The following is a 25,609-nucleotide window of genomic DNA, read 5'->3' as shown; positions in this document are numbered from 1 at the left end:
TCTAAAATGTAAGTGCACAGAGTCCCACTGGTTCTGCATCACTCCGAAATAGACTAGACAAAGGGTTGGGAGGAAGAAAATATTTTCTCTGTTATTCAGATGGGGAACTGAGGGACAAAGAGATTAACTTTCCCAAGGTCACACAGAGTAACTGTGAAAGAGCAGAGAATTAAACCCATAACTCCCAAGTCCCAGTCCTAACTTTATCCATGAGAACATTCGTTTTCCTTGATAGCACAGAAAATATGCTAAATACCACTAATACTATCTATTTGGCAAGAGTTCTGAAAGTTTTACTAGACCCATATAATTCTGGTGCATAGGTGAGTGAAAGGACTGCAGTTGTGGCTGGACTTTATGATGGAGGTTGTGAGGGAGCATTGCTTCTTACATTCTCCTTCTCCATTGCAGCTTCAGTGTTGGCATATATACAATCTGCCTTTTAGGATTATAAAGCCTAAAGGATTGCTGAGATGGTCAGCACGCTGGCTCATATTCTTTGAAGAATAAAAACATATGCATACATTCAAAATATTAATGTTAATAAGCAAGTGTATATGTACTATAATAATTTCAAGGTAACATAATAATTCTGCATACATGTAAATACTCTTTGTGTATATACAACCCTTAGGTGCACAGTCACTTGTTTCCTTCAGGTAGGGGGATGAAGGAGATGGAAGCACAGTGGCAGCTATTCTCTGCTGCCTCTCACAGAATCCTGTCCAAACATATCTGCTTCCAGGAGATGAAAGAGGCTTACTGATGAACAGGCAGATAAAAGGGGCTGTATATATCAATTAAGACAATCAGTAGGTTTTATATACAACAATTTTAGCCAACACTTTTTGCCAGAACTCACTCAAACCTAGTGCAAACCTCACAAATGAAGAGATTTGTTTCTATTCTGGAAAGCTCACTTCAAGAAAAAGGTCTATTAACCTTTTTAAAATAAGGAAACTTACAGTGAAATAAGAGAAGTGGCACTTGTACATTTTATCATGTCGCTCATGGAAGTTCTATAAAAATCATCTCTAATAAATAGAACTTCACCACTCTGACATGCTAGTAGTAGTCTGGTGTTTTAATTTTGATTGAGGATTAGGACATACAAACAATATTTGCAATGTTTACATCATCCCTTTTAAATTTTCAGTTGAACAAACACAGAACTTTTAGAACGTGAAACTAAAATGTCAGTCTCATAACTCAAAAGCAGATTGTCCAATTAATCTCAGAGTATTTATTTTAAAAATATCTTTCTAAGCAGAAACTTCGCATGAGAAATGTCATCTAGAATGGAGTTGCTTTCAGAAAAATAGGGTTTATAAGTGAAACTGTCTTACAACTGTTTATCTAGGTCAGGGGTCGGCAACCTATGGCAGGCGTGCCGTCTGCCAATTTTCAATGGCACGCTGGAGCCTGCCGGGACTCCAGCGTGCCACTAAAAATCCTGCCCAGCCCGGCGCGCTCTTGTCTGCCCTCCACTTCCCCCGCGGGGGCAGGGAGCAGAAGCATAGCCGTGCACACGGGGTGGGCAAATGGCCCCACTCTCCCGGCACAGCAAGCCGCGGGGTCCGCGCTCCCGGGCCTGAATGCGGGGCCGAGCGCAGCAAGCTGCCGGCCCGTCCCCCACGTTATCCCTTCCCCTGGAGCCCTGCTGCGGCGCGCAGCGCTCTGGGGGTTGGGGCTGCGCGCTCCCGCGGGGAGGCAGAGACGCTCCCCGCTCAACCGGAGGGGCGGGGCTGTGTGCTCCCGCGGAGCAGCGTATCTAGCTCTGTGTGGAGCCTCATGGTAAGGGGCCAGGGCTGGGAGGGGTTGGATAAGGGGTGGGGGACAGGGAGCAGAGTGGGTTGGATGTGGGGGTGGGATCCTGGGGGATCCCGGGGGGTTGGATGGGGCATGGGAGTCCCGGGGTTTGTGAGGGGGCAGGGGGTGAATAGGGGTCAGGGCAGTCAGGGGACCGGGAGCAAGGAGGGTCCTGGGGGGAAGTTAGGGTGGGGGGTCTCTGGAGGGGTGGTCAGGGGACAAGGAGCTGGGGGGGTTGTATGAGTTGGGAGTTTCTGGGGTCCTGTCAGGAGGCAGGGGGGTGTGGAAAGGGGTGGGGCAGGCAGGGAGTTGGGGGTTGGGTGTTGGATTGGGAGTTCTGGGGGTCCTGTCAGGAGACAGGGAGTGGTTGGATAGGCATGGGAGTCCCGGGGTCTGGCTGGGATGGGGGTGTGGATGAGGGTCGGGGGCAGTCAGGGGACAGGTAGGAGGTAGAGTCCAGTCTGGGGGGACAAGGAACAGGGAGGCTTAGATAGGGGGAGGGGTCCTGGGGGGACAAAGGAACAGGGAGTTGATAGGGCAGGGGTCCCAGGAGGGGTAGTCAGGGGACAAGGAGCACGCGGGTTGAGAGTTTTTAGGGGGGCAGTCACCCAGCACTCTCCCTGAGCCCTGACCCCACCCCCCACACCACACACACACACCATGCCCTCTGCCCTGAGCCCGCACCCCCACAGGCCCTGCCCTGAGCCCTGTACCTCCCTCATACATACCCAGCCCTCTGCTTGACTCCTTCATCCCCCCCCCACCTGCAACCCTAGCCCTGACTCTGGCACCCCACCCATACCCAGCGCCCCCTCTCCCTGCACCTACACCCCTCACATACCCAGCGAGGGTTGGGGCAGTCAGGGGACAGGTAGGAGGTAGAGTCCAGTCTGGGGACAAGGAACAGGGAGCCTTAGATAGGGGGTGTGGTCTGACAGACCCTTGCCAGCCGGGGTCCTGGCCACAGGCACCGCTCAGCCCGCTGCCGGCCTAGGTGAACAGAACCCCAGACCAGCAGCAGGCTGAGCGGGCTGGCAGCGTAAGATCAACATTTTAATTTCATTTTAAATGAAGCTTTTTAAACATATTGAAAACCCTGTTTATTTTACAATACAACACTAGTTTAATTATATAATATATACACTTATAGAGAGAGACCTTCTAAAAAACGTTAAAATGTATTACTGGCACGCGAAACCTTAAATTAGAGTGAATAAATGAAGACTCGGCACACTGCTTCTGAAAGGTGGCCGACCCCTGATCTAGGTAAACACCCATTACTGTGATATCCAAGTTTCTCTGAAGTGATTCAACAATAGGGGCAAATTTGTCAGTGTAGATATCCCCACATAATATGTGCGCTTATACTCAAACTGGTCACTGTGAGTACATAACATGCTTTTGCGAATGCAAATTGGTAACTCTGACTACTCCATGGGTTTCTTTTAGAGGGTACCAAGCAGCTATGCAAACCAATTCATTCTAAAGCAATCCAGATTGCAATTAGTATTTCCCCTTTGAAGCCAACCTGCACGCAAAACTTGGACAGTACACTGTTACTGCACTTTGGGCTTGGCACGGTAGGGAGGTCTAACACCTCAGAGTGTCAGTCAGCTTTGGAGAAGCCGGCCAACAACGCCTCACTGCACTTCAGGTTTGGGCAACCAGAGCTGAGTTAAACTGAGTTCTGTAAATACAATTTCCCCAAACTAGACACTTCTTATAGTGATGATTTAATATGCTCTTGCCCCTAGGGTCCAGGATTAAAGGCTCACCTCAGCTTCATGTCATCTTTACAGAGCTGTTGTCTCACTTGAGTTGGGGCTATTACAGTATTATCTTCCCCATCAAGTTACTATCCTGATAATTCACATCATAACATCACTGTTCACCTTAATATTTTCTCCTGATGTTATACTTTGGTTTCATTTACTAGCTACTGGGGACATTCTGGGCTCTCTTCTGGTTTACTAAGATCTTCAGGCCAATTTCAGAAGTGACATACAAGGTTCTGTAAAATAAAACCTATTGCATTCACTTGAACTACCTTAGACCTGCTTATATCACTTCTCACAATGTAAATTAGTGTAACTTCTATGCCAAGGAGCTGGAAGAAGGTGTAAGCTAAAGTAGTGCTTTAACTTACACCTTCAGCTTACACCTTCTGGCTCTCTGTCATGTAAGATCATTACTTTAGATTTGCTTACTCACAGGTAGAGCAGATGGAAATACGTCTAAGGAAGCATAAATTGGTGGAAGGGAGTTTAAGGTAGACTTACAGAACCTTCTGCATCACTTCTGAATTCAGCTCCATCTCTTCAGTCTTGTTTAAAAACCTGCAATGAATTGTTCATCTGAAGCTTTACCTCTGACACAAAAGCATCTCTTAGACTCTGCTTCAAATAAGAGAATAGTCAGGCCTCATCCTACATTTCCCTGTTAATTTCATTCGTAAGGAATACAACTATAAAGGGGAAAACATAAGGCTCTGATGCTCTGTGGTAGATCAAGGATCAAAGAGAAGCTTACAGGTGTATAAGTGGCCTGTGAAGAGCCTCAAATACAGCAGTTGGTGAGAAACTGAGGACAGCATGGATATGGGGTGTAGCTAAACAGGAAAAAAATGAAGATGTCTATATGTGGCAGCAGTGGAATCTGATTGAAAGTGTGAAGAGTGAGAAAATAAAATTGGACTGAAAAGGTCCTCTGAAAATATATTGTCATTGCCTTTGCTGAGCGATCTAAGAGACATCTGTGAGGTACCTGCTGACTTAAAAGTTATTGTAGAGGATGAGCAGGGGGAGCTCCTGAGTTTGAAAAACTTTATTAAGAAGAAGAGATGTAGATTGCAAGAGTGAGTATTTTCAACCTTTCACTGCTCTACTCTTTTTATCCTGTCTTTTCTTATTTTCCCTAGGACCTGCTTGCCTTTCTGACTCTTCCTCTGACAACCCATACTAAATCACCAAATTGCTTATGGGAACTTGAGTCTGTATATTAATAGGTTGTTCCGTTTTATTTTCTGCAGAAGGGAGATGTATTTGCAATAGCTTTCCTTCACTCAAAACCCTTTGTCAAAAGAACAGCAAGTTGCAACTTTATATATGAAAGACATCCTGTTAAATTGGTGAGATATAATTGTTTCAATGGAAGCAAAAGTTGGCTACATGATTACAGATTCTGTGTATTCACATGATCAGCATGTGAATACATAGAAAAATGGCTCCTTAACTTAGCAGCCAAAGGTTAGTGCACTGTTCTTTTTTTAGCAGGGTTTTGTGTTTTGCAATTGTAAAATAAAAAAAAAAGTAATTCATTGTAATGCATTGTAAATAGTTCAAGTGGGAATTGCTTTAATTGTGTTCTCCCATTGGAATATTCATGGAAACAAACCTCAGGACTGCTTTGCATTTTGTCTTGAATATGAACAAATTTGAGTACAGACTGAAAGTTGCCTGCTGCCTAAATCCGTCTCCCTTTGGTTGTTGTAGTCAACTTCCATTTGAGCAGTCAACAAATAGATTGATGAAGGAAGCTGTTGTCATGTTCATTTTGTAAAGACCTCCTCTAGATTTTTAGCCAGGCTGGAATGTTTGACTGGCTGTACAGATGTTGGTTGCTGGATCATGAACGCAATTGCATTGTTGGATAAATGTGTTTATATCTGAATTTAGGACCAAACATTAAAAGATGTACATGAATATCAGCCTCCAACTCAACTCCAGTACACGACCCAACATCAGTGCAGTCTTAATGCTTTCTTTTGTTATTATGTCTTCCAGAAAAGATCAATTCCTTCTTTAAGACTTTCAGGAAAAAGATGTTTGTGTGGATTGCAATTTCTTAACTATTTGCTATCTTCTTTAATATATCAAATACAGTCTCTTGCCTGAGAATACAGAAGAGAAAGTGCAAATCAGGGAGTAACATCAGACATTGATGAAAGCTGACATTTTGTTTACAAAGCAGAATTAGAATTTTGCAGAGTCAGCATGATGAGAAATTAAATCTCCTTCACTGATTTGATTGTGTTGATGTGAAAAGTCTACCCCTCATTTAGACATAGGAGTTTGGTTTTAATAGTCCTGTCAATCACACTTTTCCCTTTAGCACACACAAACCCAAAGTTTATTCTCTATTAGATAAGTTTGACCATCTTATCTCTTGTAGGGTCTACATATATATGTTTGATCTTCTTTTCAAACATCTATTATCTCCTACGTAACACTCACTTAGTTTACCTTAGGGGGAAAAAAAGACACTTTCATATGCCCTAATCAGTCAGTTAACATACATTGCAGAGTTATTTTTCTGTGTCAGACCTGACCACAATTGAATTTATGTTAGATAAGATGTTGTAGTTATACCTCTATGGGAAGCAGAATAAAGATATCAACCATAAGGTATACAAAAATTTCTCTACCTTTTATTCTTAGTGAAATGTATTTTGTGGTGTACTGTGTAGATGCTTGAATGAGGGTCTAATTTACCTGACTTTTTTAGGCATTATCTCTTCATTGCACCATCTGAGAGTGATAAGGCCAGGCCATCCCATCTCATAAAGATAAATTTATTATCAATATTTTCCCAATTTATATCTTCCCAATGGTAAATTTAAAAGCTAAAAATAATTGGCAGTGGATGAGTTAGCAATGGGTTAATGTGATCACTTCAGATAAGTGTCCTAAAGTCTGGAATCTTATCTATAATATCCTAACTTCATGAGTCAGCAAGAGAAAGTTGAACATCTCAGAAGAACAGGTTTCTTTGTTACATTTCTGGTATTTCTGGCTTCACAGCTGAAGCAGAAATACCTTGTAAATAGCTTTTCTGGTACTACTGTGGCATTCCCTCTTCTGGTCCCAGATGGAATTTAAGGACTTGTCTACACAAGAGGGTGCGGTGGAGGGGGAGTGTTAAACTAGACTAAGTTGACTTAAGCAGGTGTGAAAATGATTGTGTACACACCACACAATTAATTGTAATGCACTAATTCCATATTTATCACAAGCTCTGGAATCCTCTTTCAAAGTAAACTAAGCTTGATGTGAATAGAGTTAGGTCAGCCTATTGTTTGTGCACACTCAAAAGTGCTGTGCACTACTGTGGCAGTCCTGTAACTGCTATCCCAAGCTTGTGAGCAACCATTGTTGGTCTGTCTATTTACTTGTGTGCCCTCCAGGGCTGTGGTGTCAAGTTGACTGGATGTCCCCTCTCCCATTTTGAAGACTTGCTCAGGGCCAGAATTTGCCCATTTTCTCTAGTATTGAAGTCTATCAGCATTGCTGCAATATTACTCCAGAAGCCTTACAATATGCCTTGGTCAGCCGTTTGGAGCTGTGCTGAGACCCTGGATCTCCTTGCCACTTGGGGAGAAGCATTAGTGCAGGATACTTTTGTGAACAGCCACCAGAATAAAGATTTTTTTGAAAATATTGCTAAGCAGGTGTCTGCAAGAAGGCACAGTCAGAACACCAACCAGTTCAGGATAAAGAGCAAACAGTTCAGGAGCATGTACATTCAAACCAGAGATGCCAGAAGAGGTCCAGCAGTGGAAATGTGACGTGTCCATTTTTTGCAGAGCCAGACATGATGTTAATCAAATATACAATCATGAAACCCAGGAAGGATGACCAGCAAGACTCTTTGGAAGATGAGCACGGGGAGGCCAATGAAGAACTGTACCTGAAAAGCCAAAATCTCTTTAGGACTCAGGACTCTGAAGCCAGCCAGATAGAAGGTGAGACAAATCCCTGATATGCAGCAACTGAGCCTAGTTCCCAGCTGGGAACCCAGACTGGGTCTCAGGAGGCAGATCCTCTTGAGGGAACCTCACCACATATCTATCTTTACAAGTAATTATCATTATTATTGGGCCGGGCTATACTCTTGTGCTAGCTTCTGTTCTAGGTGCCCCATGCTGCAGCCATGGTAGACAGATGTCAGCTAGGCTGCTTTCCAAGTCTCTAGCCCCTGCCTCCTTGCTTCCCTCAGCTCACTCTGTCCTTTTGGGCCTCTATCCATGTTTTCAAAATGGTGGCTTCTCCAGCTGGGCAGTCAGTCTCTGTGTTATGCTAAAGCCCCAACTATCACCTGTTTTCAAGTCCATGTTATTGAAGGGCACATTCAAAATTCAACAATTTATTTGGTTATTTTATTTAGTGGTTACAGGAAGAGAAATCTGGTTACTAATCCCAGTGTACATGAGGTAGACATGGGCATTGCATGCCCATAAAGGTACTGAGATTACAGCTCTCCACTTAGGTATAAATACCCTACAGCACACATTCTTAAAAGAAAAGAGCTTTACCTTAGAGCAAACAAAGTTCTTAATGGCTTCTTGCAGGCTTACACAGAGAAAGACTGGGAACAGTAAATGCTTCAGACAATCATTGCAGAACACTTTCTGTTTCTCTTCTATCTAATTTCATTGTCTGCAGAGGAGATAAAATAAAATCTAAGACTGAGCAGTTGCTTGATTTTAGTCTGGACATTATGGGGGATAGCTGGCCTGTCATTTCCCCACTTCTACTTCTGCAGAATTTTTTTTTGGGGGGGAGGAGGGAGGAGCATCTTGATGAATAGCTTCACAGTGTATCTCACTGTTATGCCCTTTGCCTTTTTGAATAAGGCCATTCTCTGCCTCCTAGTCACCCGCCTCAGTTAATATCATTGAGAGTCAATAAACAGCCTAAAGGGGTGTAGCAGGGATTACTATCCAGCTCATCCCCAGATGTGCCCAGCTAACCTTTCCAAAACCATTTTTGCAAATGTAAATCCAAATTGTGATCATAATTCCCAACCCCTTCCCTGTTCAACGAAGCCTCCACACAACATACATTTTCACAGACAAAAATCCCTATACAGCCCTCCTCATGCACACAACACTTACCAAGACTGAAAAGAATCTCAGGGAGGGAAAGTCAGAAATGCATATCAAAATGCTATCATAGCCAATCTGAAATATGAACAATAGCCACTTGTGTTTTTCTTGCAGTGCCCAGAGCCCCAAGGACAGGCTTTTATCAATGACTGATTGAATGGCTAATCTGAGCGGCAAAACAAGGAAAACTCGGGATTAAAATGTTGCAGATCTCATTGCAGAGTTCCAAAGAAAGACTAAAATAGCAGAAAGATGGATACCGTACTTGAGAACAGACAGGGCGAAGAAATGGAGCTCTCTACAGAGATTGTTGGAGTGGCCAAAGACAGTGTCACAGTGGTAAAGGACAGTGTTATCATGGCAAAATGATTGAAAAGGAGAGGGAGATGCAATTCCTGCAGGCAAGACAGAGCAAGAATGCTCTGCTGCAGTGCATGCTGCTATTAGGGCAGCAGGCAATGCAGTGCAGTAAACCAGACCCTGCCATATTCTGCAACTCCTGGGCAATACAGAATACTAGAATCACCAGCAACTCCTCTCCCTGCAGCTGTACTCCCAGAGGCCATTCCTTTCACAAACCCAAACTCAGGGCCAGAAGACCAGCTGGAAGACCACCTGTTTTGAGGTATCTAATGCCCTGGTAACTTTGAGCATCACTGCACAACATCAGAAGGTCCAGGACCAAGAAGAGGCAGGGGCAAGGTATCTACTCAGCTGTGAGTTGAATTCTTCCCCCCCCCACCGCCCGCCCCCCACTGTTATGTTCTGTCCTCCATTGCACTAGGTGATTTTTAATGAAAACAAACAAACAAAAATTCAAGGTTTATTTCTATTTGCCATATAATACAGTGTATAATAATAAAAAACATTAAAATATCCTTTCTAAAGAGCCATCAATGCATTTTACACTGAGGATCCATGGATTTTGAATAATTCATAGGATTTTAGAAAAGTATCTAGGCACAGACACAAAGCAAAATAAGGATCGCCATAGAGTTCCACTTCTACCACCTATAAACATCACAGTGCTCACAGTCCATCCCACTTTGCTCTGTGGGTTAATGACTGGATGTACAGCTGCACATTTTCAGGCCCGAGACTCAAAATAAGACTAATGAGTGTCTCTGACTAATGAGTGTTTCTGAAATAGAAACTTTCTGTTTCTATTTTCTGTTGGATGCCTTGCTGGCTGCTCAAACGGCGGACGTGTCTGCCTCTCAGTTTCCCACCTTTTCTTAAGACTTTCTCCCTTTCAGAAATATTGTGTAAAATGCAACATGCAGCTACACTCTTAAGCATTTTTTTTTGCAGCTTCCACTTTGTTCCACAAACAGAGCTATCTCCCTTTCAAGTGGCCAAATGCACGCTCCACTGCTATTGTGCAGTTACTGAGGTGGCAGTTAAACAGTTCCATCCTTCTGCCATAGCCTCCTGTGAACAGTTTCATTAACCATGGAAGCAGAGTATAAGATGGGTCTCCCAGGATAACCAGAGCAATCTCCACACTATAAATGTCCTTAGTGATCTGAGTGGCAAACACTCCACAGAACTGAGTTCCAAAACATCATACCCCTGTGGCCGCTTGCAGACAATTCTTCTTTTATGTTTGTAAACCTGCCACAGTGGTCAACCAGTCCTTAGACCACCAAAGAGAAATAACTCTCTCTGTTTAATAATTTCGAATCCTTGGGGGCTGGGGTGGGGACTCAAATAATAGGCCCATGGGTCTCATCAATTATCCATATGCTTAGGGAACCCCATGTATACAAAACCATCAATTATCTCCTGAGCAATATCAAACTTTATAGCATGGTGTAACAGTACCTTTCCATGCAATTGCAGATCTGCATGACAATAGCCCCAGTGGTTGAATTGGTTGGCTACGCATTGGTAGCATTTGGGGTGGCCAGTTTCCAGATGGCAATAGCGACCCACTTCTCCATGGGTATAGTGTACTGCATATTGGTACACTTGTCACTGCGTTCGGCACATATAAAAAAAGATTGCCTTCACCATACTGTTTTTCTTTCACCAAGGCTGATCATCCCAGGTTTGCAGAACAATCCTTTCCCTCTAATCAACACTGGTTTCCCAGGCCAGAAAAAGCACTGCATGGTGTGAAGCTGCTCAAGAAACCACTCCTTTAGTATCAGTTGCTCAGTGTCCTCCTCTTCTTCCTTGTCCTCATCTAGGGTGACCAGATAGCAAATGTGAAAAATCAGGGCAGGGTGGGGGGTAATAGGCATCTATATAAGAAAAAGCCCCTAATATTGGTACTGTCCCTATAAAATTGGAACATCTGGTCACCTTATCCTCATCCCACTTCCTCTACTGCTCCTGAAACTTCTGGTGCTACTGGAGGAGCTGCTGCTGCTGACAAATCATCTTCTCAGTGGTGCAGCAAGTGAAATTCAAAACCAAATTCATCCTACTCTGAGTGTTGAAATACAGCCAAAGCTGCCTGAGGATTCACGGTTGTCAGCATAGTGGCATGGAGCATTGTTGGGGCCATGCTGGCCCACAGCAATTCAAAAGTAATGTTAGCCCAGCCAGAAAGGAATTATGGGGCAGAGACAAAGGAAATGTGGATTTTTTGAAAAATTTGAACCCTTCTGGCTTCCACTATGCATCCCTCACTGCAAAGAGAGAGAAATCACAGAATGCACACTGCTCAGCAGTAAAGCGAAGGACTATGGAATATCCTCCAAGAATCCCACATGCTTAGTATGCAGCAAGCTGCCCCCTTTGTACACAATGATGCAAATTGAAAGAGACAGCCATCCCATGTGCACACTGTTAGTGATTCTTACCTGCTGTGAGAAAACAGTGTATGTCAAATCAATCTGGTTTAAACCCCCTGTGTAGACAAGCCCTAAAATTTTCCAAGCCAGAGATGCAAAAATGAAAAGTTATTTTAATAATTATAATGCCAGCACGCTCCATTCACACCCCCACATCAGAGGCAACGGGCGGGCAGAAATGACATTGATTCAGTCACGCTGGCTCAATGCCAAAAGAAATTTCTCTGTGCTAAGGGACTCTCCATCTGCCCATTTATCTCAGCTTTACAGCCCCTTTGCAGTGCTCTGGCAGTGCAAAGGGGACATAGAGCAGGCTAGGTTCTGGCCCTTTGTCAAAAGATTTAAGTATCCCAAGAAGGGAATAAAACTAACATACACAGAGACTCAGAAGAACAGAAATGAATGGGCAGATAGTTTCACCATGCAGAAAATCAAGAGAGTAGGATGTTAAGTTTGTTTTTACATGGAGGGATAAGGAATAGGATATCCATTTAGTGGCACAGTTTCCAATTCTCAAAATAAAAAGTATTTGACAATGTATCTTTAAGACTTATCTACCTCAAACAGTTAAAAAGCTTAAGATTCAAAAATATTTTTTCCTTAAAAAATACCTCTTCAATTTTAAAAATAATCCATTAAAATTAACAAAACCCTTTTCACTTGCCTTATGAGGAATTACAATCAGGCACAGCTGTTTCAGTCAGAAAAATCTTTAATTTCAGAAGTAAATTGTAAAGCTCAAAAAACCCTCAAAATTGTCATCATAGAAAAGGCCCAATCTCCTCTCACGTATAGTGGTGTAAATTACACTGCACTGGTGTAAAACTGGTGAAAGAAAGAGAAGAATCTGGCATTCAGTGTCCAGTCACACAGTGCTGATGCTTGAAATATTATTACCCTTCTTATTTCAACCCTTTCTCAACAGAAGATGCATTTACGATAAATACAGCAATTAGAATCATAAGGAAATACACTATAGTCAGTGACTGGCTATCCCTTGATTAGATTCTGCTCCAATCAGTATTTGTTCTCATCACTTGTTCCTTTCTGTTTCAGGACCCACCACTGCAATCAAATGTAAGACATAAACAGAGAATCACAATCTACTTGTGGTGAAATGAAATTTCTCCTCACATTGATGGGAGCAGGGTGAGGGGAGGTGTGTGTGTAGAGGTTATTCTCTTTTCAATACACAGAAATGTTTCATATTTAAGTCCACACACACAAAGAAAAGAATATAAACCCTTTGTTTTCCTTTCCTAGTAAGCATCACAGAGTCTTATGAGATATGAATTATCTAATGTGGAATGCATTGTTTTTATCTCATATGCTCTCTTTGAAGCCCCTACCTCATGCCTGTTTTTTAAGACCCACTCCCAGACTTAAATGCCACCTGCCTTAATGTTGGACCGGGGTAGGTCTCTATATATCTAGTTGACTGGCCTGGTGGGGATAAATATCAATGGTCTTTTATTTTAAAACATCAGATTTTTTAATATTATATCAGATTATTTTTATGTTAAATAAATACAGGTTTATTTTTTCAATTTTTTAAATATTTTTAAAAGTACTTTAGGCCTTAACAGAGGCTGTCAATTTCATATTTAATTATAAATAGGGGTTTTCTAAATATTTTTTTTTATTTCAGTTCATTCAATTATTTCAGTTTGTTGACTAGTTCACTGAAAGTTTAGAACCCAACTGGGAGATGGAAAAGCAGGAAAACTTTTTTTCCATTACCAAACTATGAATAAAAAAGTTCTAAAATCTTGAAGGACGTGGTGACCAGAAACAATCAGTTCAATTCATTCACTAATAGGATAATATAGTTAACAGAATATATTGAAATTCCACCTCTTCTGAATATTGCATAACTTTCATGCCTTTGCTTGTGAAATTGACACATTTTAGTTTTCATTTCTGGGCAATAGCAGTCAAAAATTGAGACTGCTCTTTTGCTATGGGATTAATCTTCATCAAGCTAAGGGCCATCAGTGCACGCAAGTACCCAAAGTAACCCTGTCAGACATTAACAAGCTCTATAGAATTACCACAGTGTAAGTATGTAGGTCATCTTTAACAGCCACATGTCATTACAAGTGTAGTCAAATCTCTATGCCCCAACCATGATTTATTCATTTTACAAATATACTAAATCCACCACAGTAGCTTGCTCAGGAGATTTCCAAAAACCATTAAGTGGTTGACTGACGAATTAAGAATTAATTTGTTCACTGAATTAGCTGACATAAATTGTCATGCTCATAGAGATGATGCTGACAAATAATCCTTTAACTTTAGACAGCATTGTAGATAACTAGTTCCTGGGGCTCTGAAACTCCTTCACAGTTGATCCACATCTTAATAGAAACACTGCCTTGTGGACACTTCTCTTCCCATTCAGTTACATGGACCACCTCCTCACTCTGAGAGATGATCAAATAAAATACCTACAGCTATATTAACAATTGTTTACATGGGAAAGTGTTAGGAATGGGTTTAAAAGAAGCCCGAAATGCATTGACGTTATATAGAAACAAGAAGGAAAGGTGGTAGTGCGTAAAAAATGCCTTTCCATGGGCCACCAACAAGTGCTTTACAGATCACTGGCAGTTCATAGGTCACTACTGAGTTAGCCGCTGATTGCATGTCTGTAATTATGACAGAAGCATGCACTACAGGTGGGATTTTAAAACATACCTTAGCAAGTTCAGCGTCCAAACTCAGGACCTAAATGGGAGAAAGACACCAAATTCTTGTAGGTATGTTGAAAGTTCCCTCCCTAGGAACTGAAGCTAAAAATAAAAGGGAACGCCTAAGCCTCATATATCATAGTTCAGAGTGCAAGATAAGAGAGATTAATACACTGGGTGCACTTTAAAATGCCCTTTAATCAATTCTCCACAATAGTATTCTCGTGGATGTTGCATTTATCTAGATTTCTGTTCATCCCATCTAAGCAATAGTCCTATTTTCCATTATTCTCAGTAACCTCCAGAGGTAACAACGCTCTCTTTGCTCACTCCCCACAGCTCCTGACAGTGATGATTTTCCCTGAGCATGTGCACTTTTAAACCTGGGGTTAATAAGACAACTAATTCTTTATTACAGTCAATCACTTTTGCTTATCTGCACTTGACTTTGTGATGTGTCATATTTCATGAGATACATTTTGTTCCCTAAGACTCTATAGAATTCAAGTATATTTCTTCCTGTGTTTCTGAACGAGAACTACATCATAGCCTCCAACAGTTACCATCTCTTGACACTTTTAAGGTTTATATTATGCACTACATATGATCTGAGGACACTACTGTACAAACATTTGTACAGTGACTGGGCAGGAATGGTCAGTTTTCATTGTTTTTATGTCATAAACCTTATAAAAACCTTATAACCAATATAAACATATCACCAACACTATAAACAATTTCTGTGCAATAGAACCTCAGAGTTACAAACATCTCAGGAATTGAGGTTGTAACTCTGAATAAAACATTATAGTTGTTCTTTCAAAAGTTTGCAACTGAACGTAGATTTATACAGCTTTGAAACTTTCTGTACAGAAAGCAGAAAAATGCTGCTTTTAACCATCTTAATTTAAATGAAACAAGCACAGAAATAGCTTCTTTACCTTGTCAAACCTTTTTTTTAAACTTTCCCTTTATTTTTTTAGTATCTTATGTTTAACACAGTACTGTACTGTATTTGCTTTTTTTTTTCTCTCTCTCTCTGCTGCTGCCTGATTGCATATTTCTGATTCCAAATGAGATGTGCAGTTGATCTGTCAGTTCATAACTCTGGCGTTCATAACTCTGAAGTTTTACTGTATTTGATGTATCTTGTTTAATCATCATTTTTTCTATTAAAGTTATCATTAACAAGGATTAATGTATTGTCTCAATTCTTTCACATTGGCTCTCAAAATGCGCAGAAAATAAGAAAGAAAATTTTCTTTCTTAGAAAATTCAAAGATTTCTAATATCCTCTATGTCTGAAAGTCTGTCCTGTGGGGTGTTCCCCCTTTTCCTGCTGTCTGGAGGCAGAACAAAGATGGATGGCCAGCCTGAGGCTAGAGGCACTCCTCTGTGGAATGCTCCAGCACCGTGGCTTCCAAAGTCGAAAAATACTAACTTAATATATTTAGATATGACACTTAACTTTAACATGCGAACCTTGTATCATAGCCTTAGAGAATAAACAATTATTTCTTGACGCAAACATATTTTTTTCCTTCTAACCTGAGAAAGCAGAGTAGAGAATCAACAGTTTTCACTCTGAGACACTCCAGGTAGGCCAGGCTGTCACAACAGTAAAACAACACCTACCACAGAACAAGAATTAACAGTAATGTGTTCCAGTTTAGCTCTGCTGGCCAGTACACTGGTTCTGTGGACGCAGCAGGTAAACAAACCGTCCCGGCCTGCCAGAGTACGTACCCTGGCGGGCCGTAGGCCAAAGGTTGCTCATCCCCAGTCTAGTTAATTATATTCTTGAAGTCTGTACGCCTACACAGGGCTTTAATGGAAACAATGAACAAGCCACAAGAGAAAATAGAATACTCGAGCTCCAAAAATATTAAAACACCTGACTCATTTTAAAACAAAACATAAATTCATTTTAAAGAAGACATAAGCTTTCCCTGACACAATCATAAGGTATTTAAAGTAAAATACAATATGTTAATGTATTTTCAATATTTAGGAGTGATTGTGTAATAAAATGTACCATTTTATTTAGCAAATACATAAATAATCACCACTCCTTCTCATTCTTCTTTCAACAGCCTCCTATGGATGAACTCGGTCTCCTGATTTGAAACCTCTGTTTGCATTGAGCCCAGTCCTGATGATCTTGCTCAAGTAAAACTCCCATTGAAAACATTTGGGACAAATTCATCTCTGGTGTAACTTGTCATGGAGAAAATGGACTAACACCAGATATAAATTTGACCCAATGCTTACTGCCATTATTGACACTGAAAAAAATGTAAAACACCCTGATCCTGTAATGAGCTTATTTTGAGTGAATTCCTGCACACACAAAGAGCTCAACTGTTTTAGCAAGGGTCCTTGCAAGTATAAGGTGCACCCATTAATTAGGGCCAGCTTCATTAGTAAAATGAACTTCTAAAGAGCAAATGGCAGCAGTTTTGTGCTTCCAGTCCAAACATCCTGCAGGGGGTGGATGAAAGATTAAAGCATTTCCACACTTCTGGAAGCATATTTTATTAAACAGGAGCTTCAAGTGTTCCGTAAGTTAAGACATTTCATATATTATAATTGCACACAAACTGAGAAAATACTGCCACTGGAATATCATAGGAGTTCAAATACAAAAATTTTAATGGTGTCTTTAACAAGCATTTTAGGACAATATCCATATACTAATTCCTGGACAAAATATTAACGTAACACTTAAAATAATTCCAGTATGAATGGTGAAAGACTATTTTGTTCCTTGCAGATCATAAAGTGATTGTGTCCTAGATTTCATAAGCACAATGCAACAAAAAAAGAATATGCACTTTGTATGTTATTCAAAGCACCTCTCCAAAATCAATAGTCTATAAGCTAAATAATATGCCTTTTTTATTTATTTAATAGCTTTTGATCAGAATTACATTTTCTCTCACAGCATAGCAGAACACAAGCCATGTTGATAACTCATTGTAAACATTTTACTATGGCTTTATATAAATAAATTGCAGTGCTGTTACAATGTCTTTACTGTTGCTCTACTATGAAGATTCCAGCATGGAAGAAACAGTTAACAATACATTAGTGTCTACATATGTTGTTAAGACATCAGAAAGTTAAACATACAGACATGCTGGATTAAGGCCAAATTCTGAAGTCCTTTCTCTGAAGTCAATGGAATGTAAAAGACTCGCCATCAGCAACTTGTTTGCATAGCTTAGTTTATGCAAAAATGTGTCTGTAGTAGTGTTAGTTTTTTACTGATTTATAGTAAATTCTTTATTCATTCTTGCTTGAAGAGGTAAATTGTTAGAATTTACAATTTTTTGCTATCTGCATACCTTTCAAATAGCTTTCATTTCCAGGGATGTCACTGATTTCAGTCTCAAAGCTACCAATATTCCCCACATATCTGATGTCTGTGCTTTTATTGTTGCAAGTGATTTCCATCAGAAATAAAGAATCATGAAACAGAGGCTGTGAAAAGAGTTATTTACACTGTACTAATGCTTCCTCCTTGAAGTCATGACAAAATGCTATGCCCACCTCAGGTAGGTCACTGGACTCTCACTCAGACTATCAGAAGACAAAAAAAAAAAAGGGCCTGTTGACAGGTTGAGGGCTTATTGAGGGCTTGGTGGCAGTTTGGGATTTGTGGCAGTACTGTGTTCAATTGATACTGCCATAGGGTTTTAGGAACACATTTGGAACATGGTCTCTCTGGCAAATAAGAAGAATTTGGGTTGATCCCGAAATATCTGCAGAAGCCAGAGTAATCCCCACAGAGTCCCTGTATCTCTAAACTGTTTTTTATCTACTCCCCACCCCTCTGGCTTCTTGAGAATGTGGCTCCCATTGGAGCCAGGCAACCAGGGAATTCCCTGTTGCCCAATAATGTTAGAAAATGATGGAAAGCAGAATCCAGGTAAGTTACAACCGATACATCCAGCATTAACTTACCCATAAAAGACGCACAGTTTTGACAAAAGATAATGTGATGGGGAGAGTCCTGACTTTAGGCCAATCACTTCTCCAGTCATGCAGCCACAGAGTTAACCCACCAGCAATTTAATTTTCCTACATGAATAAGTTTTTTGTATCCCTAATTTTGAGTCTTTGACATGTGGGAAGGTATACGTAACCACCTGGGGAAATCTGTGTACTTGGACATTACGTTATTATGTAAAATTTGTTTTAAATATCTTACATGAGGTGTGCAAAAGGCCATCAATAGGAGTGATTTAGAAAATGCAAGTTATTATATTTAACAATGTATACTGATTACAGTATTTTATAATTAACCATAACAGACTACAGTTTAGGTGCCCCTTATTGAAAGGGAAATCAATTTTTAAAATAACCTTTACTTACGTAGCAGCTGAATGCTGCTGAAATAAGCATTCTTAGGGAGCCTTTCCACAAACATCTACATTAAATGTGATTTATCTGTAATGCACACAACAAAGTGAATATGAACTAAAAGTATTGTGCCTGTAAGGCTGATGCCTCGAAAGGTAGACCATGATATAAGGGCTCAATCCAGCAGTCATGACACAACATGATCGTGGGCTGAAGGTGAAAACTAGAAATCATCTTCCAAAGCAGAGGACCTGTCTCTATGAATTCCTCAGATATGGGCTATAGTCATTGCAACTGGTAGCCCTTGTTATAAAAGTAAATGTTCTGCCTTTCATTTATAATTATTTGTAGATGTTACTTATTCTGTTCCCTCAATGCAGCCTGCAGCATTTCACAATCTGAGTACAGTAGCTGGAATGAAAAAGTCAGTGTTTGCCAACAATTACTTAGAGTGTCACACAAGATTTCACCAGGCCTAAAATGGACAATGCCTGGGTTTTCTCATATACCATTGTATGGTAACTCTTCAAAATTGCTTTTTTTAATGGCAACTGCACCACTGAACTGCCGCCACTGGTGTACAGAACACTGCACAATGAGAGAAAGCAAAAATTTTGGCAAAAGGGGGGGCAAATTCTAGCTCTTTAAAAAAGCAATCTGGGATCTTGATTATCCACCCAGAACAGATAGGGCCTTCCTGTCCTCACCTGAGTGTGTGAGTACGTCATTTGGTAAAAATAAGAAACTATATGACCTTTATTGATTTCTTTGGCAATCCCTGATGCTCTCATCTTTAGTCACCAAACCCTCAATCATGTGAAGTGCTAGAGTCCTTTACTTCCTTTTGTTGTCAATGAGAGATTAGGGAGCTCAGGCACTGAATTATCACCAGTTTGGAGTTGTCCCAGAATGTGCTAGTTTTGTTAAATATGTTACAGTTCAGACACCTTTAAGATCACTAGTAAAAAAGTCCCCTGAGGTTTTTCTCCCAAATGGTGGCAGAACTTGACCGCATACATTTATTTACACTGGATGACTCCAGCACTGACGCCAGATCCTCATTACTTAAAAAGGGGCCCTACCTTTTGCAGGCCTCGTTAGATCTCTCTGGATGGGGGATTGAAAAGAAAGTCAAATGCCCCCACACATTTGAGGATAATCCCTTCCCAGAGCCCCTCCAGGGCACAGGAGAATCCACAATGCTGCCAACAATACAGCGCACTGATAGTGGGTTGAGAAATCTCTCTGGCTCAGCTGTTGAGTCGGGCTTAGCCTGTCTTGCTTATCCTGAGAGTTTGTTGCATTCTCCATAGAGTTGGGATGAAGAGTTCTTGGCTGGGAGTTCCCTCTGTGGCTTCAGGGGTCACTACAGCAGTCTCATGCTTAGAGCAACACTGCTCCTCCCCTTCAGGAGGCTGCAGTTTTCTCCCTTTTAAAGTCTTCCTTCCTACGACATACGATTGACAGGGCTGGAGGGTTGGGGCTTGCCCTGGTGCCAGGTCCTCTCTGGTATCTCTCATCTACACATCATACCCCTAGGATGCAGCAACCACTTTACAGGATGGAACAAATCTAAAACCAAGGACAGCCAGAGTGATGGCTGAAAAGAAAGGTCTTTTATATTTTTATTGTAGCTTGCCTTGATTACAACTACCGTATTTCTAAACATGACGTTGTATGTCGCTTCCAGCACACATTTCCAATACTGGTACTGCACCCAGTATGAAAACTAGCGTTAGGAGAGTCTGTAACTAACTACTAAAAATCCAAACCCTGCTGTGCTCATATTGTTTTTGTTACTGCTCTCACTAATCAACAGGTCAGGCGCAGGTTTCACCTCATTGAATTAGCTGCATGATTGTTGAAAGCTATAAAGCACCACTTGGCTCCATTTCTGTCAAAACTGCTATATTACATTTGCCCAGGTTCTAAAAGATCATTCATAACAAATGTATTGATCTGTTCATAACCATTTTAGCAGAAAGACAGCTCCATAAAAGGAGCCTCCACTATCTGCAGATCCATAGTCCCTCTGTAATGAGATGTCTAAACCACATGAGAGATGCCCAGTTTTTTTATGAACCCATTATTTGAAGTGACTGTACTTTAGTGTGGTATCCAGAATGGAAGAAATGTTGCGATTTTATGTTTTACTTAAAATTTTCCACTTATCTGTGCAACTAAAAGACTAAAGTCATGCATTACACTATACAAGCCACAATGCAAAGCTTCTGGCACTGCCATACTCTTCCTTTTGCACCAGAAAAAGTGTACAGACTGTCACTTTATGTTACAATTCTGTTTTCAGCAAACTGCAGCAGGAAAATCTCATCCCAACATCAGTTTCTTACTTTTCCTCTGTACCTTTTATGCAACATTTCCTGGAGTAATTGGTACTATATTATTTTGGGAATCACAGGTAAATGAAAATCTTTATATAAACAATGGTGCTGATGCAGAGGAGTGGAAATTACACCCTGCCTATGCCAGTAAGACCCTTGGTATCCAGGGGAAGGGTTCACCCCAAAGGTGAGTTGTCATTGCTTCCATCCCTGGCACCTTTAACTTGTTGCTTGGGCTTGAGCCATGCAGATAGGGTTCACTGAATCTGCCCGTATCCTTATCATCTTGGCCTGCCCCCTTTGTGGGCTATCATTACCCACTCTTTAGAGGATGATGACCCCAAAATGTCTCCCTAGGTTAACACCTCCCTCCAGATTAAAAGAGGTTGCTCCACTAAAAGTTGAAGTGGATGAAGCTTGATTTATACTGAATCTGGCCCACTACATTTACTTTACAAATTTGCTATAGCAACATCACAGGCTGCAGTCAAAAGACTTTCCAAATGTACTATAATGAGATGAGTAGAGTTTCTATTAAATCATACCAAGTCTGGTGTTTGGCAGTCTGCCGCCAGCCATCTCACAGCGGTAAAAAGTCACTGCTCATTTTTGATGTCAAAGGCAATCCATAGCTGTTTCCTTAACTATTCAAACACATAAAAAACACATCCAGTCTGTATTTGGAGAGATGTCATCACTCATTATGCATCCTGTTGTGAATGACTATAGTGTAGCCTTTCCCTCTGTATTTCCCTACATGGTATTCATACAAGGGACTTTGGCCAACAGAACAGAAAATGGCTAGCAGGATAGTTTCAAAGATGTTACCAGTAACTGATAATAATGTGTTTACTATGAAGGCTGTTAACCCTAAACACTATATGATAATATGACATATTGAAAGCAAAGCAATGTACAATTCTGTATACTCATTATAGGACTTCTTATCTCTCCCTTTGATCACTGTTTGCTGAAATATTCCATTTGCTTCAAGACTGCTCCTCACTTGCCAGCATCTAATGAGCAAAAATAGGGAGGGATCCCCTTCCTGGAATGTCTTCTTTGAGTTACATAGAACTCCCTTTCTGGGCTCCTGCTCAAGTTACACTAGGGTTGATGCCTCTTTAGTTTAAACTTATTTTGTTTTAATTGTATTGCTCACCATATATTCCTTATATGATGTGTTGTTGTAGCCAGGTTGGTCTCAGGACATTAGAGAGACAAAGTGGGTGAGGAATGAAGAAGAGCTCTGTGTAAGCTCAAAGGCTTGTCTCTCTCACCAACAGAAATTGGTCCGATAAAAGGTATTATCTCACTGACCTCATTCATTCCTTACACAGATAACCAAAGAAAAGAAAGATATGCAGGAACGAAGAATGAGAAAACAACAGATAAAAGAGGAAAGATCAACAAAGAGAAGACATGTCAAAAATAATAAAAAAAATTGCTATTTCATCCATTTTTTTCCTTTTCTCTCCTTTCTTTCTCCATAACCCCCTTTTTCTTTTCTCTGCCTTCACTTGTTTGCCCTTCCTTCTCTGCATGCAAGGCACGATTCTGCTCCTTTTTTCTCATATTAAATAGCATTTTAGTTAGTAGTAGTGCTCTTGGTAACACAGCCACTACTTCCCTGGCACCCAATGGGCTATTAAAGTGCAAGATGCCACTTGACTTGAACAAGGGTAGCAGGAATTGGCTTCTCAACTTTCTTCCCTATACTTTCTATTCTTTTCTGTTCTGTTCCAGGTCCTCTAAAATATTCTTAGAAGCAAATGAAATAATTAAAGCTTTCCACTCAGAACTGGTTTCTTCTCAGACAGCACCTCACCAATCTGCTCCTTGGGTTAGAGTTCTAACACTTTGTTCAATCCAGGCAGGCAACATTTTCAGTGTTTAATTTGTAAGGAAAAAGATGCCAGGGCTCAAGAAATTAGGTGCTGGGGCTCAAGCAATTTTTTTACTTTCATAACTAATACAGAAAGTTCAGAGGTGCTGGGGCTACAAACTGCCAAGCCTTGAGGTGTCAGGTCTGGGCAAGCCTTGGCACAAATTAGGGACTGAACATTGGTATTCTAGAGGCAGCACTTCTGCCTGTCTAAGAGCATGACCAAGTGTTAATCAGGGCAGCTGGGATTCCTCTTTCTCCCTAATATCTTTTGATATACAGTACAGTGCTACTTAATTTAGTTACTTTAAATATGTGACAATAGTTTATCAAAATGCTGGTACTGCAAGAGGCTTATTCAGTCAAAACAAATCAATATTAACATTGACTGATGGGAAATTGCATTAATAGCTGTTAATCTAATGCATAAGTTAATACATGCATTGTTGTTTGCCATGTTTGGGGCAATTGTGCTTTCCCCAAGTCTGTCTCTGTGGATATTTAAACCTGATAAGAAGATGAATTGACATGTTTTGACTGCATGGGGTGGCAGGATTCAAGAAGTCAGCACAAGAAGTCTGTTACAGAATCTTCCAGTGCACAGGGGTACATTGGAGGCATAGCAAAACCAGGGCATTGCATAGTCAGTAGATCTATAACTACATAGATCAACTGTCCGAATTCCCCAAGTATCAGTATGCAACAGGCTCCAAGACTCGGGTAACAGATGCAGCGCTGCCTAGATGATAATATGTAACCTTCAGGAAAGGTTCCCTCCCACCACAAGCTCTTCGGAAATCCCCTGACCACAGCCTTCATACTTGTGACCAGAATTTGGCCCTACAAGTAAAAGAAAAAAGAAAAAGAAACACTTTTGGCAATTTTAGTCAGTGGAAACATTTTAGATTATTCTGTTTTACTCTTTTGATTTATAAGAAGGCCTCAGAAAAGTTTCAGTGTTGCCAGTTTGGATATGTTGTTGAAATGTTTATGAGATTTATTAATTGACCTTCTGGCTTTTGACATTCATTTTTCAAAACAAATTCAGGTGGTATTTCTCAGAAAGTAAGTGCAAAACTGAAACAGTCCATCCTGCTAGCATTTCTCAGCCTTTTTTCCATTTGAATCCTCTGCTCCCCTTCTCCGCCTGAGCCCAATGGAGCTCAGAAGGGGAAAGCTAAGAAGGGTGTGAAAATTGCAGACTTGAGGGGTATGTTAACAAAACAGTTTATTTGTTGGCTTAGATAAACTGTAAACATTTATTAATCCCATTTACTAATCTCCACCTCTTCAGAACAAGAAAGCAAAAACTCAGTGCATCCAGTTGGGAGAAGGGGGAATAGGAACATGCCACCTCAGTGGCATAGGAGCCCCCCAGAGTTCATGTCACATGGCTGGGGAAGCAACTCACCATGCCTCACTTGAATCTTCTCTCCTCAACCTAGTGGGATTTTTATGGATAAGTTAATCCTGGCTATATCAGTAGTAACTTCTTTGGAGTTCCCACTCTGCCATTTTCCAGAGGTAATTACATGGGTGCCAGGGAATTCCCTGGTTGTGTGGCTCCAATGGGAACCACACCCTCAAGGAACCTGATTGGTGGGAAGGAGCTAAGAGCAAATCTGGACACATATAGGCCTTTGTGGGGATGACTCTGGCTTCCACAGATATTTGGAGGTCAGCCCAATATATCTGCTACTTTGCAAGAAAGACCCTGTTCCAAATGTATTCCATCTTCCTAAAATCCTATATCAATATCAGTTTCATATAGTGCTGGCACAAATCCCAAACTGAAACCAAGCCCCTAATAAGCCCTCAGCATATCAACAGGCTCTACTTTTTGTCATCTTCTGATGTGGTGAAAGAGGGTCCAGTGGCCTAAAAGAGGCAGGCACTGTAGTTTGTCATGTTTTCAAGAAGGAAGGATTTTCTGCTTTCCTCACAAAGTCCCGAGCCTGTGAAGGGCTGATCACTCAATGTGCTCATTAAAACCAATGAGTTGAGGCTGCACAGCATCTCAGGATCTTGCAGGATTAGGCCCCACGTTATACAAAACATAATTTTTTTGGCCTGTCTCCTTGGCCTTGATATAGAAACGTGCAAAGGAACCATAAAACTTCTCTTGTTGGGCAGCTGAGGAATTCCTCCAGCATTAGGTAATCACTAGCTCTACATCACCCCTTCTTTGCATTCCCTGTGCAGAGGGTGTGCTGGAGGGTAGATGGGGGCATAGCTAGATCACATTGCACTCTGGTGATTCCCATTCAACATATGGCCCCTAGGGAGCCATTGCAAGCCAGCATAACTTAAAGTAGCTCTGAAGCTACTGTAAATTATCCTGGGGCCAACTCTCCCACAATTTCCTGCTCATATGCCAAGCACAGTTCAGCCAGACCTAAAAATTAGAGCCATAGACTCTGCTATGTAAAAGAACCTCACATAAATTGTGTTTATCATTGCTTTTTAAGAACACTAGTCACAGGTACATACAAACTGATACCGCAGTCTCGATTTGAATCAACACACAGTAGTGAAAGGCAAATAAAAATGTTTAGTACCCTTTTTGCAAAACAAGGTTATTTTGTTTAACAAAATAATATCTCATATATTGATCTTCATCCATGATACACGGTCACTTTAGGATGGCATCTTACTATGAGGCAGATGATTACTAGTGATTGAGAAGATATCTGAAGACTTGGAGGTCAGGCTGAGCTTGGATAAGCCTCTAAAATATGAATGTTTATATGAAGCTTATGTAAACCTCCTGAGTCAGCAAAATTTGGCAGGAAATCTCAGTCCAATTCCAGGTCTGGCTGGAGCCCAGAAGT

At 41.0% G+C, this 25,609-nt stretch overlaps 1 protein-coding gene across 1 annotated transcript in view; it reads left to right on the top strand.

The window, feature by feature from the left end:
- Positions 1-22,328, top strand: part of LOC116823131 (uncharacterized) — a 47,011-nt gene extending 24,683 nt beyond the window's left edge. The window contains 3 exon segments of the mRNA XM_032777507.2: positions 5,484-5,631; positions 7,256-7,549; positions 22,234-22,328. Of these exon segments, the coding sequence (XP_032633398.2) occupies positions 5,484-5,631; positions 7,256-7,549; positions 22,234-22,328 (537 nt within the window).
- The last annotated feature ends 3,281 nt before the right edge of the window (positions 22,329-25,609 follow it).

This window comes from Chelonoidis abingdonii, chromosome 1, assembly GCF_003597395.2.
Source record: "Chelonoidis abingdonii isolate Lonesome George chromosome 1, CheloAbing_2.0, whole genome shotgun sequence".
Lineage (NCBI taxonomy): Eukaryota > Metazoa > Chordata > Testudines > Testudinidae > Chelonoidis > Chelonoidis abingdonii.
Note: the sequence above shows the minus strand (reverse complement) of the source record. Positions and strands in the feature narration are given on the sequence as shown.